Here is a 24,248-nt window from a genome sequence, read left to right on the forward strand (position 1 = left end):
GTGTCAATGCATGCCCTCTGTTAGAGCAAAAGGGGAAGGAAAGAAAAACACCTAAAAAGAGAACGAAGACAATTGCTCACTTGGGCTTTAAAAAAAAAAAAAAAAACTTAAGAAGCTCGGTCCAGGAAAAGCTAGCAGACCTCTACCTTCTGCATCCAGGATGGAAGACAACTAAGAAGACAACTCCCATCACCATGACCTGACCTGGAGGAGTAGGGATGACACGTCTATTTAGAGAACTTTCTTTGGTCAACTGGCATTAGTATTTCTTGTTGGCAGAGGAAAAGGGAGAAGATGGAAGGGGGGAAGAATGGAAAGAAGTATTTTTATTTTAATCTTAAATACGAGGGGTGAAAACACACCAAAAAATGAGATGGGGAAGAAAAAGACATGCAAGATACTAAGCGTGCATCTTTTCTTTAGAAATTATCACATTTACACAGTGTACTCAAATACTTAAGACATTTCAAACAAACAATATACAAATATGTTACATAAAAATGGCAATAATAGAAAAACATCCAAGTAAACAACCCTCAAGAACTAAAGAAATCAAGTAAATGGAAGTTCTGGTCAAAAAATATTAAATGCCTTGGAATTTTCCCTCAGATATTAAATGCTTAGATTATTTCTCATCTCTACAAAGAAAAGAAGCATTATACACAAATTGTACTTTGAAGAATTGAAATTTGAAATAAACATTATCTAAAGAAATGGTAACTTAAAAAAATAACTGCCTAGTACAATGGGCAAAACCATCAGAACTCACTCCTCTAGAGGGGAGAAAACATGGTTTGGTTTAAAAGAGTAAAGCTAGGGCACCTGGGTGGTTCAGTTGGTTAACCATCTGCCCTCAGCTCAGGTCATGATCCCAGGGTCCTGGGATCCAGTGCCACATTGGGTTCTGGGCTCAGTGGGGAGCCTGCTTCTCCCTCTCCCCACTGCTCATGTTCTCTCTCTTGCTATCTCTCTCTCTCAAGTAAATAAATAAAATCCGTAAAAAATAAAAGAACCAAGCTAAAAATCCAGCAGATTCATCCAATTTTTTTTTCTCTTTAAGATATTGAACTCTAGGGATGCTCAGATGGCTCAGTGGTTGAGCGTCTGCCTTGGGCTCAGGAGTCCTGGGATCAAGTCCCACATCAGGCTGCTTACAGGGAGCCTGCTTCTCCCTCTACCTATGTCTCTGTGTCTCTCATGAGTAAATAAAGATATAGAACCCTAGAACAACAACATAGGGAAGTGAGAAAAAATGGAAACAAAAATGTCCAGGGGAGAGGGTATATACAAATACACAGAAATTCTAAAATCCTTTTTTTGGAAGAGATATAAATTATTTGTTTTGAATGCTTCATGAATCAGGATAGATGGAATGAGATATCTTTTTTTTCTTTGATGGAAGGAGGTATATTAAGGGAATTTTAAATTAGGATACAGTGAACAAATCTATTTTGTTAAGAGTCTGAGTAACAAAGTAACAAGAAAGTGGTATTAATCCAAAAAAACCCAAAGTTTGTGATTAGCAATCTTAAATTCATCCTAGGAATTATTTGTGGATTAAGTAAAATCATTTCTACTGTATAGCGCCCACCCCCTTAATAAGGAAATAACAAACCAGTATATTTCCCTTTCATCAATTCTTCAACTTCCTGAAGAAATACTTCTTGGGAAAACACAGCATTTCTTTTGGCAACAACTGAAATCAGGTTTTGTCACACTCGTATCCCCAACTCCTCTGCTCGGAGTCTCATGGAAAGTGAAAGCTGTCTTCTAAGTCATGAATTTTTGAGGGCTTAGGTATTTTAAAACACCTTGCCAGTTCAGATTATCTTGAGACATTTCCCATAAGCAGAGGAAACTACCATTTTAGTTCAGGGATGCAGATCAAGTGGGATTTTATGAGATTAAAAACAACTTTTGAGCCAGCTTAACACTTCAGTGTGGCCAGAGACACCCTTTTTTGAACTTCCCTTGAACATGAACAAGAAGATAATAAAAATAATGCTAAGATCCTTATGACCAATTTACTGCCACAGTGTGCCTTTCAGCCAAAATATCCCCTTTTGATACCAATAGCGTCTTCCAATTCTAATCATTATTACACCATCTTGGAAATGAGAGAAGTGTTTCTAATTTTAAAATTAAGTAAAAGCAGATGCTGTAGTCCCATTAAACTCTTCCAGCTGCTACTGAACCACTGGCAACCTGAGTCTATTTAATTTGGAGACCACTAATGGTAAAAAGGAAAATCTGACTGCCAAAATTGCACACCCAAGTTAAACCAGAGAGGCTGAAAATGAAAACATCTCATGAAAGCGAATGTATTCTAAGACAGCTCTCCAACTGATGACGGGCAAATTTTCCTGCGGTTAATCTCTAAAAAAAGGTTACTGCTTATTAAATCCTTAATTCAAATACAGCCAAACAAGCAATCCTACCTGCAACACGTCAGTTGATTTTATTCATCTTGGTTTATGCTTCCTAAAAATGAGTTCTTCCCACCACACTTTAACATGTAGGCAGGTTTAAATGCATTAACAGCATACCTGAGGGCATTGTTAATATTGATTAATTAAAGTGAGATATCAAGTTAATTAATATTTAGCAAGGTCAAAATGACAGATTGGTTTGACATATAGGCCTGCAAGCCTGATGAGTTATCATCACTCCTCAAGAGGCAGCCTGCTTTGGGGTGGGGAGAGAAGTGAGGTGCCTTACAGGTGGCACTAACCTGAGAGCAGTGTGTAATGTAAAAGCGCTTTGTCATTCATGTAATGTCTGGGGTAATGAAATGAATTCACTTTCTGACTTCCTCCAGTCTGCGATGCCAAAGAACACTGTGTTATCAGCACAGATGGAGCATGCATGGTTCTGGAGAAGAGCCTGGTGCAAACTACAAACAAGCCACTGTGAATACCAATGAATCCTGGAGAATCAGATCCTTGCTGTCAAGTGACAGTTTTGGAAGCAACATAAAAATGAGTGAGTCCCAGTGGTCTTGTCCAACCAAATGTACTGTCAAGACTCTGGACAGGCAATTTGGAAGCCATGCAAATCAGAGGCCTGGCTGCTACTTTCCTGTGAGAAGCAAGCGCAAGAAGACATTCGCCCATGAGCCTGCACATTCTTTTTTGTCTCCCCTCATTTCTTATTAAGTAAAGAGGGAGTGGATAATCTGTGCTAAGGCAAACACTAATCTACTTCTCTGCATCAACTATCTCTCTTAGGAGAAAGCTCATCTAGGCAGTAGATGAACAGAATGGATTTACAAGTAGGCTGTACATTACTATGAAATATTAAGTTGTAAAGTCAATGAACATAAACAAATAATGCACAGAAAATGATTAGAAAAGAGGCATACCCAGCAACATACTCAGAAGTCTCTGGACCTTTGAACTCACCCCCACAACTCTGTACAGTCCTTGATCATTTATACCTATTGGAAGAGACAAAGAGTTAGCAAAATACAAGACTGTCATATTTAAAAGCTGGCAACAAACAATTGCATTCAGAATCTTTGCTAACTCACATTAGCAGCATTCCTGTTGACTTTAAAAATAACGTTCGACAAAAGCAAGTGTTTACCAACTTGTTTTAGCAGCTTGGTATTCATGAGTTATGGTTGGAAAATAATCTATAAAAACAATGTTCCATGTGGACAAAATGTAATGAGTCAATGTTAATGAAATAAGTTCCTTAAGTAGTACTCATGTATACCAATGCATTCTGTAGAGATGCATTATAACTTTTTCATGTTTGTTATGTTTACTTATTCTTGACGCTTTTCTTGAAAAGTTTTAGCCTCTTAAAAAATAACGTGGTGTTAATTAGTACACAGAAAGAAATCATTATTTGGATGATTCTTTAAGACCACAGAAATACATTCAAAACTAAGGCAGAACTGTTTTTGTTTCTGTTTTTAAAAGCTGTTATATGCTCTGTCCAGTGAGGAGCTCTGAAACTTCCAAGGAACATTACTACAAAGTATACATCAAAATGAACCAAATCATAGCATTCCCTCTCTGCAGAGCTGGGGAAACAAAATACCTCTGAGCACAACAGACAAGAAAAAAGGCAAGAAAATACAGTCGAATATAATCCAGCATATTGAATACATGGCAAGTTTGGATTCTGATTTGAATAAACAAACTGCACAAGGGCATTTTTGAGGCAATCAGGAAACTCTGAGTGACATTAAGATTAGGTCAGAAAATGTCTCTATTTTTTAAGGTACATACTGAAAAGAGTGAAAGGAACCTATCTGAGATTTGCTTTAAGAGCAAAGAAGGGATAGATGGAGCAATTTTAGTAACATCTTCATAATTGTTGAGCCTGAGCAATAAGAATACAAGAGTTCACGATACCACACTCTCTACTCTTTTCATGCTTGAAATCTTTTATAATAAAATGATGACCTTCGAAAAAACATGCTTATCTTTATTTCTCAAAAGAGTTATAGTTTGCTGCCCATGCTTCTTTTCTGCACTACCAGTGTTAAAGCTATTAAGAACACAACTGGCTGAAAGGAAGATGATGCCTCTAAACCCCAAAAGTTTCCAAAACAAAACACCACCAAAAAGGCTATGAAATTTGCCCAAGGGGGTTTACAGTCTTTTTGCTCCCTGTGTGGGCGATGAAAAGAATACCAGACAGATTGAGAAGGGCTGGATTCAGGTCCAGGCTTAGTCACTCTTGAGCTCTGAGACCTTGGGCAGGACAGGAGACTTCTCTGAGCCTTGATGAGGTATCTGAGATCAAGGACAGCACCTTCCACCTTGTGTTACAGTGGGAGGATATGGAGATGAAATTAACATATGTACTGTCAATTCTAACACACCGCACATATAAAAGCTCCTGTTTTTCCTTGCAAAAATAAATCTTTACTTTCCTCTTCTCTATTTTGCCTTTCATTTGGTTTTCCCTAATCATTTTTTGCTTTTCAAATGTCCTATTTGTCTATTAGATGCTAAATTTTGTGTCTCCCCAAAATCCATAACCCTATCTCAGAATTTGACTGTCTTTAGAAATAAGGTCTTTAAAAGAGGTAACTGAGTTAAAATTAGGTCATCAGTGTAGACCCTAAGCCAATACAACTGATATTCTTATAAAAAGTTGGGACACACACACACAGAGAAGATGATGTAGAGGCACAGAGAGAAGACAATCACCCACAAACCAAGGAGAGGGGCCCTCAGAAGAAACGAACCCTGCTGATACATGGACCTCAGATTTCTGACCCCAAGAATTCTGAGAAAACAAATTTCTATTGTTTAATCCACTCAGTCTATGGTATTTTACTATTGCAGTCCAAGCAAACACATACCTTCTCTCTCAATTACCTCCAAAGAGCTCAAAGAACCAGAAGAGCAAAGGCTAGCCCTTCAGTCTACACGCGTCTGTTCTAAAGATGCTTTGAATGCTAAAGAATCAAAGCAGCAGAGAGGCGCCTTCCTGATGGGGAAGCTCACAGACTCCAAGAGAGAGAAAAAAATTCAGGTCAGCCCTGCCAGGACTTGATAAAAAGAAAATTGTCAAGAAACACAAAAATCAGAGTTTGAGCCTGTTACAAGGAGAAAAGACTGGGCCCCATTTCTTCCTTCTCCTAAAGGCCAGAAGGCCATGTCCGGAGAGTTTAAAATACCAGAGGATTTTTTTCTCAATACTCCTCTATTTAAGAAATCTAAAATAGTTTGACCTCGGTGCCAGAAGCCAAAAAAGCAAGTCATATTCTGCAGTCAAACAAATGTGCATCTTTGAGGAGGGCCTGAAATACATAGAGAAATGAAATAAGAATGTTACTTCAGCAATAATCATCACTCTGTGCTGGTAATTACTATCAGATAATTGATCAAGTTCAAATTCATCAACCTGAGAGAAGCTGAGTTAATTGCTAATGCATAATGGAAGGTACAAGGGGGAATGGATGCTACTCAATGCAGGTTCTACTTTTTCAAGATAAAATTTAAATAAACCTCATAGAAAAGCAGGTTGGAAACAGCATGTAATACACACACACACACACACACACACACACACACGTCATGTAGGATTTTGTTTCTTGTTACAATGTCCTTAAAAGCTCTGAATTAAGAAAACTAGAACATACTTTATGAACACACACATGTCCTATAAAGGACAACAAATAAATACATTTGAAGAATATAAGCCAATCAATATGCCAAGTCACATGAGTGGGCTTATCACAGTCTCTCTGGCTTCTCTTCCACATTTTCCCCTTTCAGCCAAAGGAGTCACTGTTTCTAATTGCCAAGTATTAGAATTTTGAAATTTTCTTTGACCTCCTCTCTGTCATTTCCCAAATTCAATAGGTCAATGTGCATAACTTCTTCAAACTTCAGACTAATCAATCTCTTGTCCTTCAACACAGTCTTGAATTTTATACACCCACATTTATTAAGGGAAGCACACACAACCATAATTCATTCTGAACATCATCACTTGTTCCTTTTATTTTCCAAATCACTTGGATTATCTAAATTCTCTTCCATCCCCATTTAAGAATAAGCCATCAGATCAAGTCTAGATTCCAGAACAAGTAGGTAAGGCATAAATACCTAAATATCCACAGTAAGCCCTACCTCACTTCCCCACATTAATTGTGGAGTATTCACCTGCATCAGAACAGAAGCCAGACTATCATCTGCAAGTAACCAAATTCATTCTGAGGCAGAGGTCTCATCTGACAGAAATATTCCTCCTTTCTCCTCACAAATTACTCATCTGTCAAATATTTATTCATCAAACATGTGTCAGGTACTGTTCTAGCTGCCCAAGATTCAACAGTGAGCAAAAGGAAGTTCATCCAGACTACAAAACCAGATAAAATCCCACCTTTTCTACCACCAGCCCACAGTGACATTCCCTTTCTCTGAATGTGATTCATAATTAATTCCTCTTAACACTTGACTACATTTTAAAACAAGCCAAGAGTCTCTTATTCATAATTCCCAAAATCAAAAGCTGAATGCTTGACCTGACATCAGATTATCTATGCCTGTATGTTTCCCCAGTGTGAATATTCCTAATTAACCATGTTAAAAGTAATTTCCACACACAACCTATATTGTATATTTTACCTTTCCAAAACACATCCAATCTCATGATTTTCAGACCTGTGTCCTACCTTCTCTCCCCAAATACATAGAGACATGGAAAGATTACTAGGTCAATCTTGGTTTCTGTTTTTAATACCTTTCATGGTACCTTGCGTAGAATAGTTAAGTACAGAAGGCATGGCCAGGGTGATTTGACTTGAAATGAACTTGGAACCACAGACACAGATTGGACTCGGTCCAAAACAAACATTACAATTAGGAACTAAAAACTTAAAATATCCAAGTTATTACAATTCTTTCAGGTTATCAACATTCCCTGAGGTTATTATAAGACTTTCTAACTTTTAACAAAAATTTGTCATCTGATCAAAGTGCTATAGATTTTTTTCTCTTTTAATAGATAAGATTGTTTCTGTTAAGTAGTAAGGTAAAGGTAAGTGCTCTCCATTACTGTGATGAGCAGCTGCTGACAGCTGTCCCTGGGCAAAGTGAACAAGGTGAAATCAAATGTGTCTTACTTCCTACCACTTGTCTCCTCCAATCTCACACAGTCCTGTCATGGAGCACTAGCCACATCTTTCTTGAGGAGAAAGTCAAAAAGTGGGAATGAGTCAAGTTTCATCATCATCTCTGCCCATCTCTGCTTCCTTCTCAGAACCCAGATGATGTGTCACAACCAGAGTCTCTTCCACTTCATAAACACTTGCACAGAAGTAACGAACACCAGCAGACCCTCAGAGGCCCTCAGAGGTGGGCTGGAGAAGCAAAGGGGAAAATAAGATGCTCTGGGACAAAGAAGAATTCAATGCAAAAGGAAAAGAAAGTCAAAAAGGGTGGATAATTTCAATTAAACAACGGAGGTGGGGGCAAAGGCTGGAGTGTCTACAATGGGCACATTAATGGGTTGAGTAAGAAGAAAACAGGAAGTGGCATTTAGAGTAAAGGAAGCAGAAGAGAGAAGACAGGTAATGAAAACACATATGCACACAGGAAAGATCAACAAAGAACAGAATAAAAGGAAGGAGAAATTGGAAATAAATGAAAAGATAATGGACTAGGAATTATATGACATTTAAATTCCTATTAACTTCATAAAATATTGTGTACTTACTATATTTTAAGCACTGAGGTAGAATATAGTGAAGACGAGGTAAAATTTTAAAGAGAATTAAAATTAAAAGAGAGAACGTGGGACCAACCCAGCCATAAAGTCTTGTCTTTTCTCTCCTTTCTGGCTTCAGGAGCAGATTTCATACCTGATAACTCAGGATCCTTAATAATTTGCATGATTCTCAGTACATGGTATACATTTAACAAATGTATTGGATGATTTAATGGATAAACTGAATAAATGATGAATAAGTTGATGACTGATTAGTAAAGAGATATGGACAGAAAATAAAAAGAGACGGAAAGTGTTATTTATTAGTAGAAAAGACAGATATAACAATATAAAAGAGTAAGACTCAAAGAGGAACGTAAATGTTTTTGATAGTAACAGGCACAAAATTATTAAAAAGAATTTTCCAGGTGTATGATTCTACAGAAATAAATGACCATATGCTATGGACCATCAGCCACCATTCATTCACTTCTCATCTTGTAACCAACCAGCAGAGTGCTTGGCATGGAATAAGGTAAATGATCAGTACATGTGGAAGGATGGAATCATTTATTTGCACTTGGGCAAGCTGACAACAGGGGTGAAAGGTCATTAGTATTCAGGTTCACATTCACAGATTTACATCAAAAGTCTGCTGCATGTCATCATTAGTAAGGCATACACACACACACACACACACTCACACACACACACACACACACACACATGCAGAAAAACAAAACAGGTTTACATATTCCACCAGCACTGCAAAGATGAATTCTCCCTTCGGCCATGTGATGAACATACAATTTTATGCACCTATAAATATTAATCATTGTTGAAAGTATGTTTTATAATTATATATATATATATATTATAAATATTAACTAAACTTGAAGGAGTCTAGAAAATAAAAGGGAAAAAGCACTACAGGTAAAATGATTAGAAAAAACTTGTGAGAAATGACCCAGCAAGAAGGCTAAGGATGATGCTATAAAGGTGACTCCAAAAATAGCAACGATGAGGCTCATGAATATTGCTTCAGGTCATCAGTAAATTACAAAAATTTGATAATGTGTACCTTACATCTATTTATAACTAATCCCCAATAAACACACAATTTACATGTCTATGAAAATACAATAAGCACTTTCCAGGCTATTCATTGAGCTGAGTCACATTTTAAAAATAAACAGGTTCATACACAAAGACACCCTTCCCAGATCTGGACAATTCATAATACTTTAAGGTTCTGTCAAAAACACACATTTATACTAAATTATTTTTAAGTATAAGCAGGCAGAACCAAGAATCATTTGCTCTAGTCCATCAAGGGGACACAACATTCAACATCACAAATTTAAGATACTAGGTTTATAGACATATAGAATTCTAAAACTTTGGAAGAAGAATGCACTGTTTTCAACCCTTACAATGAATTCAGTACTACCAAAAAGGTAAGAAACAAATCTTCAGTCCTGAAACAGAAGATTAACTACAGCTACAGCTGATGGCAATATTTTAATCTTTCTAGATCTCAGTCTCAGTTAAAAAAAAAAAGCATAATCAGGAAACACAAGTGTGTTAAGTTTAAGCTTGTGAGATAAAAATTATTATGAATTAAGGTTACTGATATCCTAGAAACTTCCAACTCTACCACCACCCAGTGTACAGCTTGGCAAGCTGCTCAATCTCTCTGTGTCTCAGCTTCTTTTTTTTTTCTTTTTGTTTTGTGTGTGTGTGTGTGTGTGTGTCAGCTTCTTTACCTGAAAAATGAGGTTAATGATGGCATGGGGTTGTCACAAAAATTAAAGGAGACAACATGTGAAAAGCATGTGCATGAGCCTTACATACCAAGCATTCATTACAAGCTTTAGTTGAGCACAAAATTCAAAATCAGTATCAAAACAGTTAGGTACAATACACAACACATACACAAGTTGCCCTAAATGAGGTGTGTAGTCTACAGCCTACCTTTATACCATAAAGCACATGTTAAGAAGAGAGTCAAAGTTTATTCAATATGAATGGCTCATGGAAAATATGAAATTCCTATTCACCAATCACATTTGGAATTTCTCCCTAAATGAGGATTATTTGGGAAGCAGACAGAAAACCATTATAGACAGCTACTATCTGCCAGGAACTACTCGGCACTTTTCCTTCCTATGGAGTCTTGGTTTCACTTTCAGTTGGCCTCCGCAGGCTCTGTACTCTGATGAATAGCCTCCCCACAAGCAGGGACTTTGAGGAAAGGTCTCAGACTCCATTTACATGGTCTTTCCACGCCCAAACGAAACCAGAGTCTAAGCTCAGAAACCCGACAACTTGGTGCATGAGGGCAGCTGTGCCCACTGAGTCTGGCTGTCACATCCACTTCTGTTACTGCATCCTACCCCAGTGTAACAATGTGGACAAAGCACAAGGGAAATATCTAATTCAGGTCTAAGCCAATTATTTTTTAAAGCACGGATTACTTCAGGACTCCGCAGACACATCTAGGCTTGACTCTAAGACTCATCCTCTCAAATCCAAGTCTCAAATACAAAGGGTTTATTAGCTGCTACCTTGGTATTAGGGTCAGCACAGAATCTATATTCCTAGCATTCATTCCATGTGGCTGTCCTCATTTCCAGTTTCTAGCCCACAGGAGAAAAAAGCATTTTTGCTTCAACCAGACAACCCCTAGACTTAGGGCTACTCTGTGCACGAACACCCAGTCAGTGGGCAGGGCACCTCCAGCAGGGCTGGTGAGAAACTACAAACTAACAGGAAGTTTCCTCTCTCACTAGTAATACCTGAGGTCTCAAACTCCAGAGAGGTCTGATATTCTGCTGTCCCAAATCTGACAGATCTAGGTACCACTCATTCAACAGGCCCTTCTATTTCTCCTCATAGTGTAAATACCCTGGGGAAAGAAGCATCTCACAGTCCCTGGGCTCCCAGTAGAATTCAGCTCCCCTATTACCACTAAGCTGAGTTATCAACCAACACTTCCTCTCACCTTACTCTACTGCCGTGGGATAATTCTGACCTCAAGTCAGGAAATGAGGATCCAAATCCCAGCTCTGCCACTTTCCAGTTGTGTGAACTGTTGCAAGTTTACCCTTAACTCGTTCCAAGCCTCAGATCCTCATATGTACCTGAGCCTAATAAACAAGATCAATCTCCTCAACCATGTACTGAATTCTGCAGGGACTGAGTGAGCTAGAGTACATAAAATATTTGGAAATAAAAAATAACAAAAATAATAAAAAAACAATAAAAATCATATGCCATTTATTATTAGGGTTTTAAATATTTTCAGATGCAGATTCCATAATGATACTATATCTTCCACTAAGAGACTTTCCAAGGTGTTGCAGAGATTCTCAACAAGGAGAATAAATCTTTTTTGGGCTGATGGTGCCCCTTCAGAAGTCCATGACGGAGCTTGTAAGAAAAGAAGGTATGACTTTAGAATGGTTTCATCTCAAATCTGGATGAGCACTTCAGAGAGTGACACTTAAATCTTCCCTCCTTGCTTCCCTTTTCTACTGTCTAGAGTTTCAACTTCCTCTATTCTTTAAAAATTTGTCCTGGGGTGTCTGGGTGGCTCAGTTGGTTAAGCATCTGCCTTCAGCTCAGGTCATGATCCCAGAGTCCTGGGATTGAGCTCCACATTGAGCCAGCTTCTCCCCCTCCCTCTGCCTGCCACTCCCCCTGCTTGTGCTCTGTCAAATAAATAAAATCTTTTTTAAAAATCAATAAATCAAAAATAAAAATTTGTCTATATCCTTTCATTTATCTCCAGCATCCTTAGGAAATCAGCCTACAGGTGACACCTGGGTAGCTCAGTGTGTTAAGAGTCTGCCTTTGGCTCAGGTCATGATCCCAGGTCCTGAGATACAGCCCCTCATCAGGCTCCATGTTCAGTGGAGAGTCTGCTTCTCCCCCTTCCTTGGCCCCTCCCCTCTACTCATGTTCTCTCTGGCTCTCTCTCAAATAAATAAATAAAATCTTTTAAAAAAATGGAAATCAACCTACAGAGTGTCCATCTCCTCATGTTCACTGATGCTGAGAACACCGGCATTAAAAACTTAGGCTTGAATTTGTGTTGTAGTCCAATGCTTTCTAGCTGGGACTTACACATGTCAAATCATGTCTCTTGGCTTCCAGATGCTCGTGTAAAATGAAGAAATATTGTCTCATAGGGTTCTTGAAGAAGTACAACCTGTACAGCCTGACTATTCTCTAGCTTCTTGCTTCCCACTCTTAACCCAATGCTTTTTTTCTTGGTCCTCCTCCTGCCTGAACTTGCTAGAGCAGTTGTCACAGGTATGACTTTCTCCTCTTTGGAATCACCTCTCCTCTGGATTCCTTTATACCACATTCTCTTGGGTTCTCCTCTAACCCCATGACTATGCTATGTCTCTTTAATTATTCTTTTTCCTCATATTCTCTAAGTCCAAAGATCCCCGAAGATTCTGCCCTTTGCCCATTATATTCTTGCCTCACCATCCACCTGGCATGACTTTCTGATACTCAAAACCTCACCTCTCCAAAAATCATGCTCACCATCTCTTCTATTACCTTCATTTTATTTTTTTAATAATAAATTTATTTTTTACTGGTGTTCAATTTGCCAACATACAGAATAACACCCAGTGCTCATCCCATCAAGTGCCCTCATCAGTGCCCGTCACCCATTCACTCCCACCTCCCGCCCTCCTCCCCTTCCACCACCCCTAGTTGTTTCCCAGAGTTAGGAGTCTTTATGTTCTGTCTCCCTTTCTGATATTTCCCACACATTTCTTCTCCCTTCCCTTCTATTCCCTTTCACTATTATTTATATTCCCCAAATGAATGAGAACATATAATGTTTGTCCTTCTCCGATTGACTTATTTCACTCAGCATAATACCCTCCAGTTCCGTCCACATCAAAGCAAATGGTGGGTATTTGCCATTTCTAATGGCTGAGGAATATTCCATTGTATACATAAACCACATCTTCTTTATCCATTCATCTTCCGATGGACATCGAGGCTCCTTCCACGGTTTGGCTATTGTGGACATGGCTGCTATAAACATCGGGATGCAGGTGTCCCGGCATTTCATTGCATCTGTATCTTTGGGGTAAATCCCCAGCAGTGCAATTGCTGGGTCGTAGGGCAGGTCTATTTTTAACTCTTTGAGGAACCTCCACACAGTTTTCCAGAGTGGCTGCACCAGTTCACATTCCCACCAACAGTGTAAGAGGGTTCCCGTTTCTCTGCATCCTCTCCAACATTTGTGGCTTCCTGCCTTGTTAATTTTCCCCATTCTCACTGGGGTGAGGTGGTATCTCATTGTGGTTTTGATTTGTATTTCCCTGATGGCAAGTGATGCAGAGCATTTTCTCATGTGCATGTTGGCCATGTCTGTGTCTTCCTCTGTGAGATTTCTCTTCATGTCTTTTGCCCATTTCATGATTGGATTGTTTGTTTCTTTGCTGTTGAGTTTAATAAGTTCTTTATAGATCTTGGAAACTAGCCCTTTATCTGATACGTCATTTGCAAATATCTTCTCCCATTCTGTAGGTTGTCTTTGAGTTTTGTTGACTGTATCTTTTGCTGTGCAAAAGCTTCTTATCTTGATGAAGTCCCAATAGTTCATTTTTGCTTTTGTTTCTTTTGCCTTCGTGGATGTATCTTGGAAGAAGTTACTGTGGCCGAGTTCAAAAAGGGTGTTGCCTGTGTTCTCCTCTAGGATTTTGATGGAATCTTGTCTCACATTTAGATCTTTCAACCATTTTGAGTTTATCTTTGTGTATGGTGAAAGACAGTGGTCTAGTTTCATTCTTCTGCATGTGGATGTCCAATTTTCCCAGAACCATTTATTGAAGAGATTGTTTTTCTTCCAGTGGATAGTCTTTCCTCCTTTATCGAATATTAGTTGACCATAAAGTTGAGGGTCCACTTCTGGGTTCTCTATTCTGTTCCATTGATCTATGTGTCTGTTTTTGTGCCAGTACCACACTGTCTTGATGACCACAGCTTTGTAGTACAATCTGAAATCTGGCATTGTGATGCCTCCAGCTATGGTTTTCTTTTTTAAAATTCCCCTGGCTATTCGGGGTCTTTTCTGATTCCACACAAATCTTAAAATAATTTGTTCTAACTCTCTGAAGAAAGACCAATATCCCTGATGAACATGGATGCAAAAATTCTCAACAAGATACTAGCCAATAGGATCCAACAGTACATTAAGAAGATCATTCACCATGACCAAGTAGGATTTATTCCCGGGACACAAGGCTGGTTCAACACTTGTAAAACAATCAATGTGATTCATCATATCAGCAAGAGAAAAACCAAGAACCATATGATCCTCTCATTAGATGCAGAGAAAGCATTTAACAAAATACAGCATCCATTCCTGATCAAAACTCTTCAGAGTGTAGGGATAGAGGGAACATTCCTCAACATCTTAAAAGCCATCTACGAAAAGCCCACAGCAAATATCATTCTCAATGGGGAAGCACTGGGAGCCTTTCCCCTAAGATCAGGAACAAGACAGGGATGTTGCCTTCATTTTATTTCTGACAGAAATGTCATAGGCACCTTGAATTCATATCAAAAACCAATCCCAATGCCTATATTCCTCCCAAACCTACTGTTCATCCTACATTCTCTGTCTTAACTAAAGATGTCTTCTTCATCTACCTTGGCTGGAAAGCTTACAGTTTACCTTCCCTTTTCCCCACCTTCTACATCCAACACGTCATCAGATTCTGGTTTTCTGCCAAGTTTCTCATCCTATCAACTCCTTCTTTCCATTGCCGATGCCCTAGTTTAAACCTCTATCGGCTCTTAAGTGAATTATTTCTAAAATCCAACCAGCCATCCTGCCTGCCATCCCTCCATCCCACCTGATCCCATTAAATCTACTTCCTCCCATTAAAAAACATGAACACACTTCTGCTCTAATCTGTCCACATGTCACCACTACCTATTGAACTGAGGCAAATGTGCATGCAACTCAGTGCCTGGGATCGGCCACACCTGGGCCTCGACTTCTCACAGAGCATCTTGTCACATGCCCACCCCCTCTGCGATCAATACCCCAAGGGCGGGTAAACAAGATCTGTTCCAGTATCTCCCCCTGGAGCAAAGAACAGGTTTACTTGCAGCCTTAGAATATAGAGAGAGTATCTTCATCTAGAAAAAAAGGTAGGCATGCTTGCTGGCCATAATAAAGACTCAAGTTTCCTAAGTTCAGAGTTTTTCCTCTTATAATATGACCCACTATGTGTGCAGATATCACCTGACCCTCTCTGCAGTGCCCTTAGGAAACAGGGATGAGTGATCAACACAAAATCTAATACTCTGGCTACTGAGAGTAATAAACTGTCCTTCATCTCTGATCCAGGAGCCTTAAGTCTTCTACTAGCATCCATGAAACTACAAAATAACTCGGTCACATGAAAGCATAAAATCAGGCCCTTCACCAGAAGGCCTTGAAACTAGGTTGAAGCTAATCTTCAAGAAAAGGAACCATATCTCCACCATTTTTTTCTCCAATATCTTTCCTGTAGGAAACACCCAAAAAGAATTGACTAAAACCCTTCTAACATGTACATGCCCAGGAATATGTAGGTATTAAATAAGCTGGAATGGATGGGACAGTTTAAATAAAAGCACACTTCATTTTCAAACTCACCCATGCAGCTCAAGCTTTAGTCACAAAATTTTACTTACATAAATCAGAAAAGCGACTCAAACTCAAGGTAGAAGTTGGCTGCTGTTTTTTGCAAGACTCCTTTTCCTCCCTTCTCTGCAGAGATCAGAACATCAGGAAAGGCCTAAAGGTGTCTCACTGCTGCCACCTACCTCTCTACCTCAGAGCAGCTGCAGCATCAGAGACTAAACCAATTCTGGGCAACTCTAGGCAATCTCTGTTTTTTGGGGAGGCGAGAGGGGTGGGGGTAGCTTGCAGTTATCTAAAAGCCATGGTCTTCTTCCTAAGGCTCTTTCCTTTCTTCACCACCTGCCAGCCACATTCCTGCTCAAGCGCCCACAAGACACTGAGGAACAGAAGAATGAAAGCCAAAGCAGTTACTATTGCAGCTTGTTACTAGCACCACATTAAATTACTAAAGTGAACTCAAGGGATTTATTTCCCTATGTGAATTACTATTAAAAAAAAAAACTAGACTAAGTTTCTCAGTGCTCCCAGAGCCTCGAATCAATAACAGCACTACTTAACCATGATTGTCCTCAATTAACAGATGTATCTCTAAGTGACTGACTCACATTTATTGAGCACTCCACATGTGTCAACATCCCAAGCCTTATCTTTTCATTCTCACACCCTGCTACAAAGGAGATGCCACCATCATCCTACACAACACATGATAAAATTGCAGAGCTAATAAGTGATAAAAGAGATTCCAATCAAGACTGACCTTTGAGCTCATGAACTTCACCACTACGCTAAAAGTGTCGACAGAGCCTTACAACAAAACGCCACGGATCTCATCAGAATCTGAACCAGACACACAGAACCTAGCCCACCTACTCTGTAGCAAGACAGCTTACCCATTTTTCCCTATTAACTTTATTCAGCCACTCATTTGGAAACTAATAGCTTTGGAAGCTTATTTGTTCTTAAGACAAATAAGATTACTAATTAAGAAAATGAATAATCCTGACTCGCCTGAATTTAGTATTTCAGTTTTGCATTTGCATTTCTGCAGACACCACAAGACTCTGATTCCCTCCCACATAAGACTGTCCTCTGTTATCCACCCACTCCCATCTCACACCGATTATGATTAAAAAAGAGACAGTGAGCGAGAAACTCAAGTTTACTTGCTGTAAATTTTCTGGGGACAGCTGTTCTTTATTTTCTTCATTTTGCATATAATTTGCCCTTGGCAATTTAAGATTAATGTGCAATCATGGTAAAATATTTTGCAAGTTCACTTTGGGCATCTTCCCTCCCACAAAGACTAATACTGAAGCTATACAGTACCATCTTCCATCAGGCCCATCTCGAGACCCCATACAATTCCAGAGGTGCTCTAGAAGTGGAAAAATCCTCAAGCCAACTTCAAAAAATTCCCCCAAAATTTAAAGCTCTGCTTTCCAAAGAAAGAGAAATTCACTTTTACATACAACAAATCAAAGACTGACACATCTTAGATGTGGCTTCCTACTTCTATCCCATGAATTCACAGCTTGTTAGAGTGCTGAACTGGATAACTGACAGCTTGCCTAGACCGACATTTTAATGCCACACTCTAGAAATTAAAGTGAATATTCAAATTATTCACATATGGAAGATTTTTTAAAAGAAACTTCATAAACAAAAGTGGCTTGCAAATTTAGTCTTAAATCATGATGACTATTTAAAAAACAGCAACCAGAAGAAGTTTTTAAGCAAGGGTCTTACTTTGTTTGTGTGTATTTCACAGTCCACGCGCCTGAAAAACTAGATGTCATGCACTTCCAGAAAATCAACATACTGGTCATAGAAGTCGGTCCCTTTATAGGGATGGGAGTAATTTACTTAAGGAAATCGTGTAATTACTCTCCAAGCTCTGAAACCATAAAATGCTTCAACATGTAACATGATGTATCTTTTTATGTCTAAACTATTACCCATAATTCCAGAAGATGCTGACATAATTCATAAATGAATGAAGCCAATCTTACATAGTCAAGTCTCTGAATACACAAGCAAAACACAATTGCTTACTGAGTTCTATGTACGTACACCATAGACTATATGTAGAGATGAGAGGAGGCAAGCAGAGGATAAATAAGACATTTTCTTCATTCCAAGGAAACCATAAAGTTCCAGAAACAAAATAAATATATCAAATATAATTAACAGTATCAGACAATATAACTGCCAAATGAGGAACTTCCTTTTCACAAGGAAAGCACTTCAAGGGAGGATGGAAAGAGGAAGTTTAAAAATACATTTAATGAGGGGCACCTGAGTGGCTCATAACATCTGCTTTCAGCTCGGGTCATGATCCCAAGATCCTGGCATCAAACCCAATGCTGAGCTCCATGCTCAGGGGGGAGTCTGCTTCTCCCTCTCCCTTTGCCCCTCCCCCTACCTGTGCTCTCTCACTTTCTCTAATAAATAAAATCTTTTTAAAAACCACATTTAGGGGATCCCTGGGTGGCGCAGCAGTTTGGCGCCTGCCTTTGGCCCAGGACGCGATCCTGGAGACCCGGGATCGAATCCCACGTCGGGCTCCCGGTTCGTGGAGCCTGCTTCTCCCTCTGCCTGTGTCTCTGCGCCTCTCTCTCTCTCTCTCTGTGACTATCATAAATAAATAAAAAATTTAAAAAATAAAACAATTAAAAAAATAAAAACCACATTTAACAAATATCTACTATATACAAAAATTAGCTCTAATCCTCACAAACATGGGTGCAGGTAGACAGTATGAATGCACCTCCTAGTCACACTCTTTTAGAAACTAAGGTTCCGAGGAATTAAGAATCTTCCCAAAATGTCTACCTTAGTGAATCATTTCGGAGTGTAAACCTGACAACTCCTATCAGCCAACAGAGAGGTGTACCTTCTGTAGAGTAATCCCAGGGCCTCTGTTCTTCCAGCCTCACCAGTGACTCCCAGCTCCCAGATGCATTATGCTCGCTCAAACATCTACTCTTTGATCGCATCCCTTCCTTTGTCAAAATCATTCCTGACACCTACACTTGTGCACCTGGCCAATTCTTCCTCGTCCTTCAGAACATACCTTGCATGTCAGGTCCTCAGGGAAGCCCTGAGTCAGTGGTGACTCAAGAGACCTGGGAGGGACAAAGGAGAAGAACGAGCCCATCATATCCACCATCATAAGACAATGAGAGACATGGTAGCTGCATGGTTTTCAGCCTAGGCAATGGAGGAAAGATTGTGTAAAACTGCTTAAGAATAGTCAGGTGTTTTCCCACAAAGGAACAAACTACTACAGGGCACCAGAAACTAGGCATCATATGAAATACCAGGTAGAGGGGCTGGAAGTGAAGCACAGGATCCATTGGAATACAGGTGCCATAAACACTTCAGAATTTGCCCTGGATCCATCTACAAGGTGTCTGAAATCTGAAATGCCCTTGGCTTCTAAGACCTGGCCACTTTAAGCCATTTTCTTATTTCTTCTCTCAACTGTACTTTTTAGAATAGAGGTTCTATCCTACATCTGCTATATTCACTGAATTTATAATCCCAAAAGCTACATGGATCCATGACCCAGGACCCTCTTAAACTTTACTCTCAGGAAACCATCATGGCTTCTTCTACCCTCTAAAAGCAGTAGATGAGAAAATTCCTGTCTCCACCGACTATTCTTAATTGGAACTCACATTGTCTACAGCAGAGGCCCAGCTACCAATGATTCTGATTTAACAGAACTGATTGAGCCCAGGAATCTGCATTTACAAGAAGCACACTCTGTGATCCTGATATATCAACAAGTCTGCCACAGACCCTTAACTTTCCTTTATACCTTTGTTTTCCAAACTAAAATCTGAAGGTGAAATTCCTTGCAGAACTCTGATCCTCCACGTACTACCACCTGTTAAACATGACTACTGCTTCATCTGCTCAACCACTTGGATGCATCCATACTATCTGACCCCACTGCCAAATCTCCCATCCCTACCTCCCCACCAAATCCTCCAACCTAGGCAGAATTATGGGGCTCTTTTGCACTCAGTCATGCCACACATGACTACCAACACTAGTTTTCATATTTATCTTCCTAAGCCTCCCAGGCTGCTTTCCACCACCCTCTAGTACTTACCCAGTCCCTTCACAATTAAATGTAATTGCCTGAGTACCTGCTTTTACGCTGTTTCTTCACACTTTCTTTCCAATCATATTTGCCTCTATCACACTCTATCTCCACATCTGCAGAGGTGTCTCTCAATGCCAAAATATATCTTCCTATCCTTTAACTCTAAAGTAGCCTATTCCTAAACACAATCTTCAATTAACATCGCATACACTGCAGTCTATCAACATGAATTCAAATTCTCTTAATTCTTACAAACTTATAACACTTTTATTTTATCATGTGGTATATTTACATGACAGATCTCTATGTATGCTATTAATGTATCCAGCATTATATGTTAACTAACCTTTAATATGTGTCCCAAAGGACTAGAACAAAGCTACTACGTACACACTATGGTTGCTCAATAAATAAATACTGGCTAGCTGACTGGCTTCACCTTAGAATTAGGATTTCATTGTGATAAGTCACCTGTTACTGAGCGAAGGAAAAGAACACTGCACTATTTTTTCAGAACTTCTCTGTTTTGTTTATTTGGGTTTAGGTTGGGTTATTTTTTAAAAGAAGTTAAAAGAAAAGCTCCCTACATAGGATACCATAATCATAAAGATAATAATTGATGCACCCTATTTCTCCAACACACAAGCAACCCTTCCATCAGGACTGTGGTTCCCAAACTTTGCTACATAGTAAAATCACCTAGAGAACATTTATTTTTTTAATCCCACTTCCCATTTCACACCAAATAGCAATGAAAAACTGACTGGTGGGGCGGGGGTTGGGGCTGGGTCATATTTTTTTGAGGATCCCAGATGATTCCAATGTGCAGCAATATTTGAGAATAATGGCTTTAGGAAGGCCTTCAACAATATTTTGTATACAGTATACATAAGCAATCATTTCCTAGTGGTAGTCAGTTGACCTGAATCCATTAAGAGCCACTCTATAGCACTTATGAATATTTGGTAAATGGTTGAAAGATCAGTTGATCTAACTCCCACACACCCTTTAACTTCAAGAGCAAACAACTCTGTGGAAATGAGGAGTATGATTTGTTAACTGATGCCGATATTATAGTGAAACAGATTTCTTATCTCAAAAGTAGAGTAACTGCTAAATAGTCCCACTCAGGTCAAGATGTTAGTGTCTATGTCAACATACATTGTATGTGTTAACATAGATTATATATTTTATTAGTGTCATATATTATATTGCTATCCTATATTAGTATCATATATTCACATCATATATATTATCTTAATGTAATATATATTATATATGATGTCAAAGACATTTTAGTACACTAAAAATATGTTACCTTTTCTTAGGATACTGAGAACCACAGTAAATTTTAGACATTTGTCTGATGCTATCCAATATTCCAGTGATGTCATAAATAAGGTTGATAATAATAAAAAATGACGTAAGTCATTTTTAGAAGAACATACTAGGGGACAAGGCATACTAATGATTTTAATCCAAGCACATGACATGAATCATAGTTTTTCAGACAATGATAATCATGTTAAAACAATAAAAGTAGTGATTAGAAATAATTTTTCAATCAGATGTCATTAAATGCCCCTAGTCTTTAGGCATATAGATCCACAAAATACACAGTAGTCACTAATGCTCTTCATCAAATATTTCCAGCTCTCTGTGTGTTTTCCAGTCTCCTGGAAATGTTGTTCAATCCATACTCTTTGGGGTCGAGAGGGGCCATGAGGCTTCTACTGACTATTTTGTTGTAAGCAAATGTTAACTCACTTCAAGGCCAGACCATTCTACTTGCTGGTCCAAAGCCCTCCAGAACTGTTTCCCTCTGACAAGGCAACCAGAAACCTTTAATTTAGTTTGCAAAGGCACAAGGAACCTGTAAGTCAAAGTACTGGTAATAAGCAAAGCCCTCCTATCAGTGCCTGAGTGAGAAATAAGTCTTGTTGTTTTAAGCCACAGGGACTTGTGCATTTTTTATTACAGGACAGAGATAGCTGCTTTATCCTGATGGATAAAAAAGTAAGGCAACCATACCTATAGCACACACATACAAAAAAAAAAAAAAATCAAGAGCCATGATAGCTGATTTAGAGGAAACCATTAAGAGTAATATTCCTTGAAGGAATTTACAAATTTAGAATAAAAGCCTCAGAGATTCTATAATGTTTCTCATCATTTTTAAAAATATAATATGACCATTGATTCTTTTAACACTGTTATTAGTCTATTATTCCATCAAAAGTAAAAGGCTCCATTCAGTAATGGAAAACCTTTAAGAACAAAAGATTTGAAAAAGAAAAACATGCTTTTTGTTATTTTTAAATGAGAAAGTCTAACTTAAACTGTGTAGACTCGGGGCGCCTAGGTGGCTCAGTTGGTTAAGCATCTGACTTTGGCTCAGGTCATATTTCAGGATCCTGGGATCCAGCCCCTAGTCTAATCAGGCTTCTCTGCCCGTTCCCCCTCACTGTGCACTGAAGTGCCCCCTCTCTCTCAAATAAATAAAATAGTTTTTAAAAATTGTGTAGACTTATTCTTCTGTTAAAAATATCCAATAATTATATATTTATAATAAAAATATTCAATACACGCAGACTCTAGTATATATATATTCCACTCAATGTATATAACACTCCATAAAACTACAGATACCAATCAGAAAATGTTATAGATAGATTTTAATCTGTTCAGGCAGAAGCAAATTTATGTATAAAACATACCCTTTGGGGAAAGAACATAATTTATCAAAATAATAAGCACCCAAGTGATACAATTCAGGCACTTCACTTCCAGAGCTCAGGAGAAACAGAAACATGAATGATGAAGTGAGAGATATGAAAATCACAGTATTTTTTCGAAATTTTGGAAATGTGTGAAGCACTAGGAAAATGAAGAAATTTGTCAGCTCAACTGAGGGCAGGCTGAAACGACGGAAAATCTGTTACAGCCCAGGTTGCCACTATAAGAGAGTGCAGGAGAAAAGGCTTTCTGTGGCTTGGGTTTTTACTGTCAGTGGGCAAATCCCCAAATGACAAAACGTGGTATTCCTCTGATATCTGACACTCTCACTTCAGACACAGCAGGCACCTGGCTCCACAAAAAAAAAGACCTCATTTTGATGAAAAGTATGAATGCAACGCTTCATCCACAAAGTCATCCAAAGCAAGACCAAGATCCGCAATATGTGAGAGTGAATTAAATATCCATGTATCTATACTCCACTAGGGTCTCTAAACAAAGAGAATCTCGACCTCCACAAGGAGCCCATATTGTAACGTTCAATATTTTGTTTCTCCAGAGTCTGTGGGCATGGCTGCAGAGTGCAAGGGCCCTGTCTTTTTTAGGGACTATAAAGAAAAACTTTCAGTCAGGGGAGGGATTAGCTTTCCTTAAATTTAAAATGGAAACAACACAAATACTTATGAATAGGTGAATGAATAAACAAACTACGGTATATCTATCCATGTAATGAAATAGTGCCAAGCATTAAAAAGAAATGAGCTAGGACTATACCCAATGAGATCAATTTCAAAAGCATTATGATACATCAAGAAGCCAGACTCAAGGGCAGCCCGGGTGGTTCAGTGGTTTAGAGCCTACAGTCGGCCAGAGCGTGATCCTGGAGTCCCGGGATCGAGTCCCACAGCAGGCTCCTTGCATGGAGCCTCTTCTCCCTCTGCCTCTGTCTCTGCCCCCCACCCCTCTCTCTCTGTCTCTCATGAATAAATAAATAAAATTTTTAAAAGAAAAAAAAAAAGAAGCCAGACTCAAAAGACTATAATGCACTGGTTCCACTTACATAAAATGCTTTTTTAGAAGGAAAGAAACAACATGAAAGAAAGCAGCTCAAGTGGTTGCCAAGGGTCACAGAGGGGGTAGGGGATGACTTCAAAAGGAATGGGGTGAGAAAAGCCAGAAAGCTTCCAGGATTGTTACTTCTGTTATGGCAGTCACACAACAGTACACATTTGTCAAAACTCATCAATTTCTACAAAGTCAGTGAATTCTTGGTATGTAAATGATACCTCGATGAAACTGACTTTTTAAAGGAAGGCCAACAAGACAATAGAAGGTGAGAAGATCTTAATAGTGAACAAAAAGTGATTCAGATTGGCTGTCCAACACTGCTGATTTTTCAAATCCTTCTCATTTCAGGTCTTACTTCAAGTCTCAATGTGGGGCGGGGTGGGGGAGGAATATAAATGTAAACAGAAATGAAAATTCGTGTGATCATAAATGAACAACTCAATCTCTGACACCCAGAATGTACATTTTGCATTGACATATTCC

General features: G+C 38.9%; 1 protein-coding gene across 1 annotated transcript in view; it reads right to left on the reverse strand.

Annotated features, from left to right (window-relative positions):
• ARHGAP10 (Rho GTPase activating protein 10) overlaps positions 1-24,248 on the reverse strand; it is a 310,929-nt gene that overhangs the window by 119,638 nt on the left and 167,043 nt on the right. Inside the window, 1 exon segment of the mRNA XM_055336297.1 lies at positions 3,362-3,436. Within this exon segment, the coding sequence (XP_055192272.1) occupies positions 3,362-3,436 (75 nt within the window).

Source organism: Nyctereutes procyonoides, unplaced genomic scaffold (genome assembly GCF_905146905.1).
Source record: "Nyctereutes procyonoides isolate TBG_1078 unplaced genomic scaffold, NYPRO_anot_genome, whole genome shotgun sequence".
Classification (NCBI taxonomy): domain Eukaryota; kingdom Metazoa; phylum Chordata; class Mammalia; order Carnivora; family Canidae; genus Nyctereutes; species Nyctereutes procyonoides.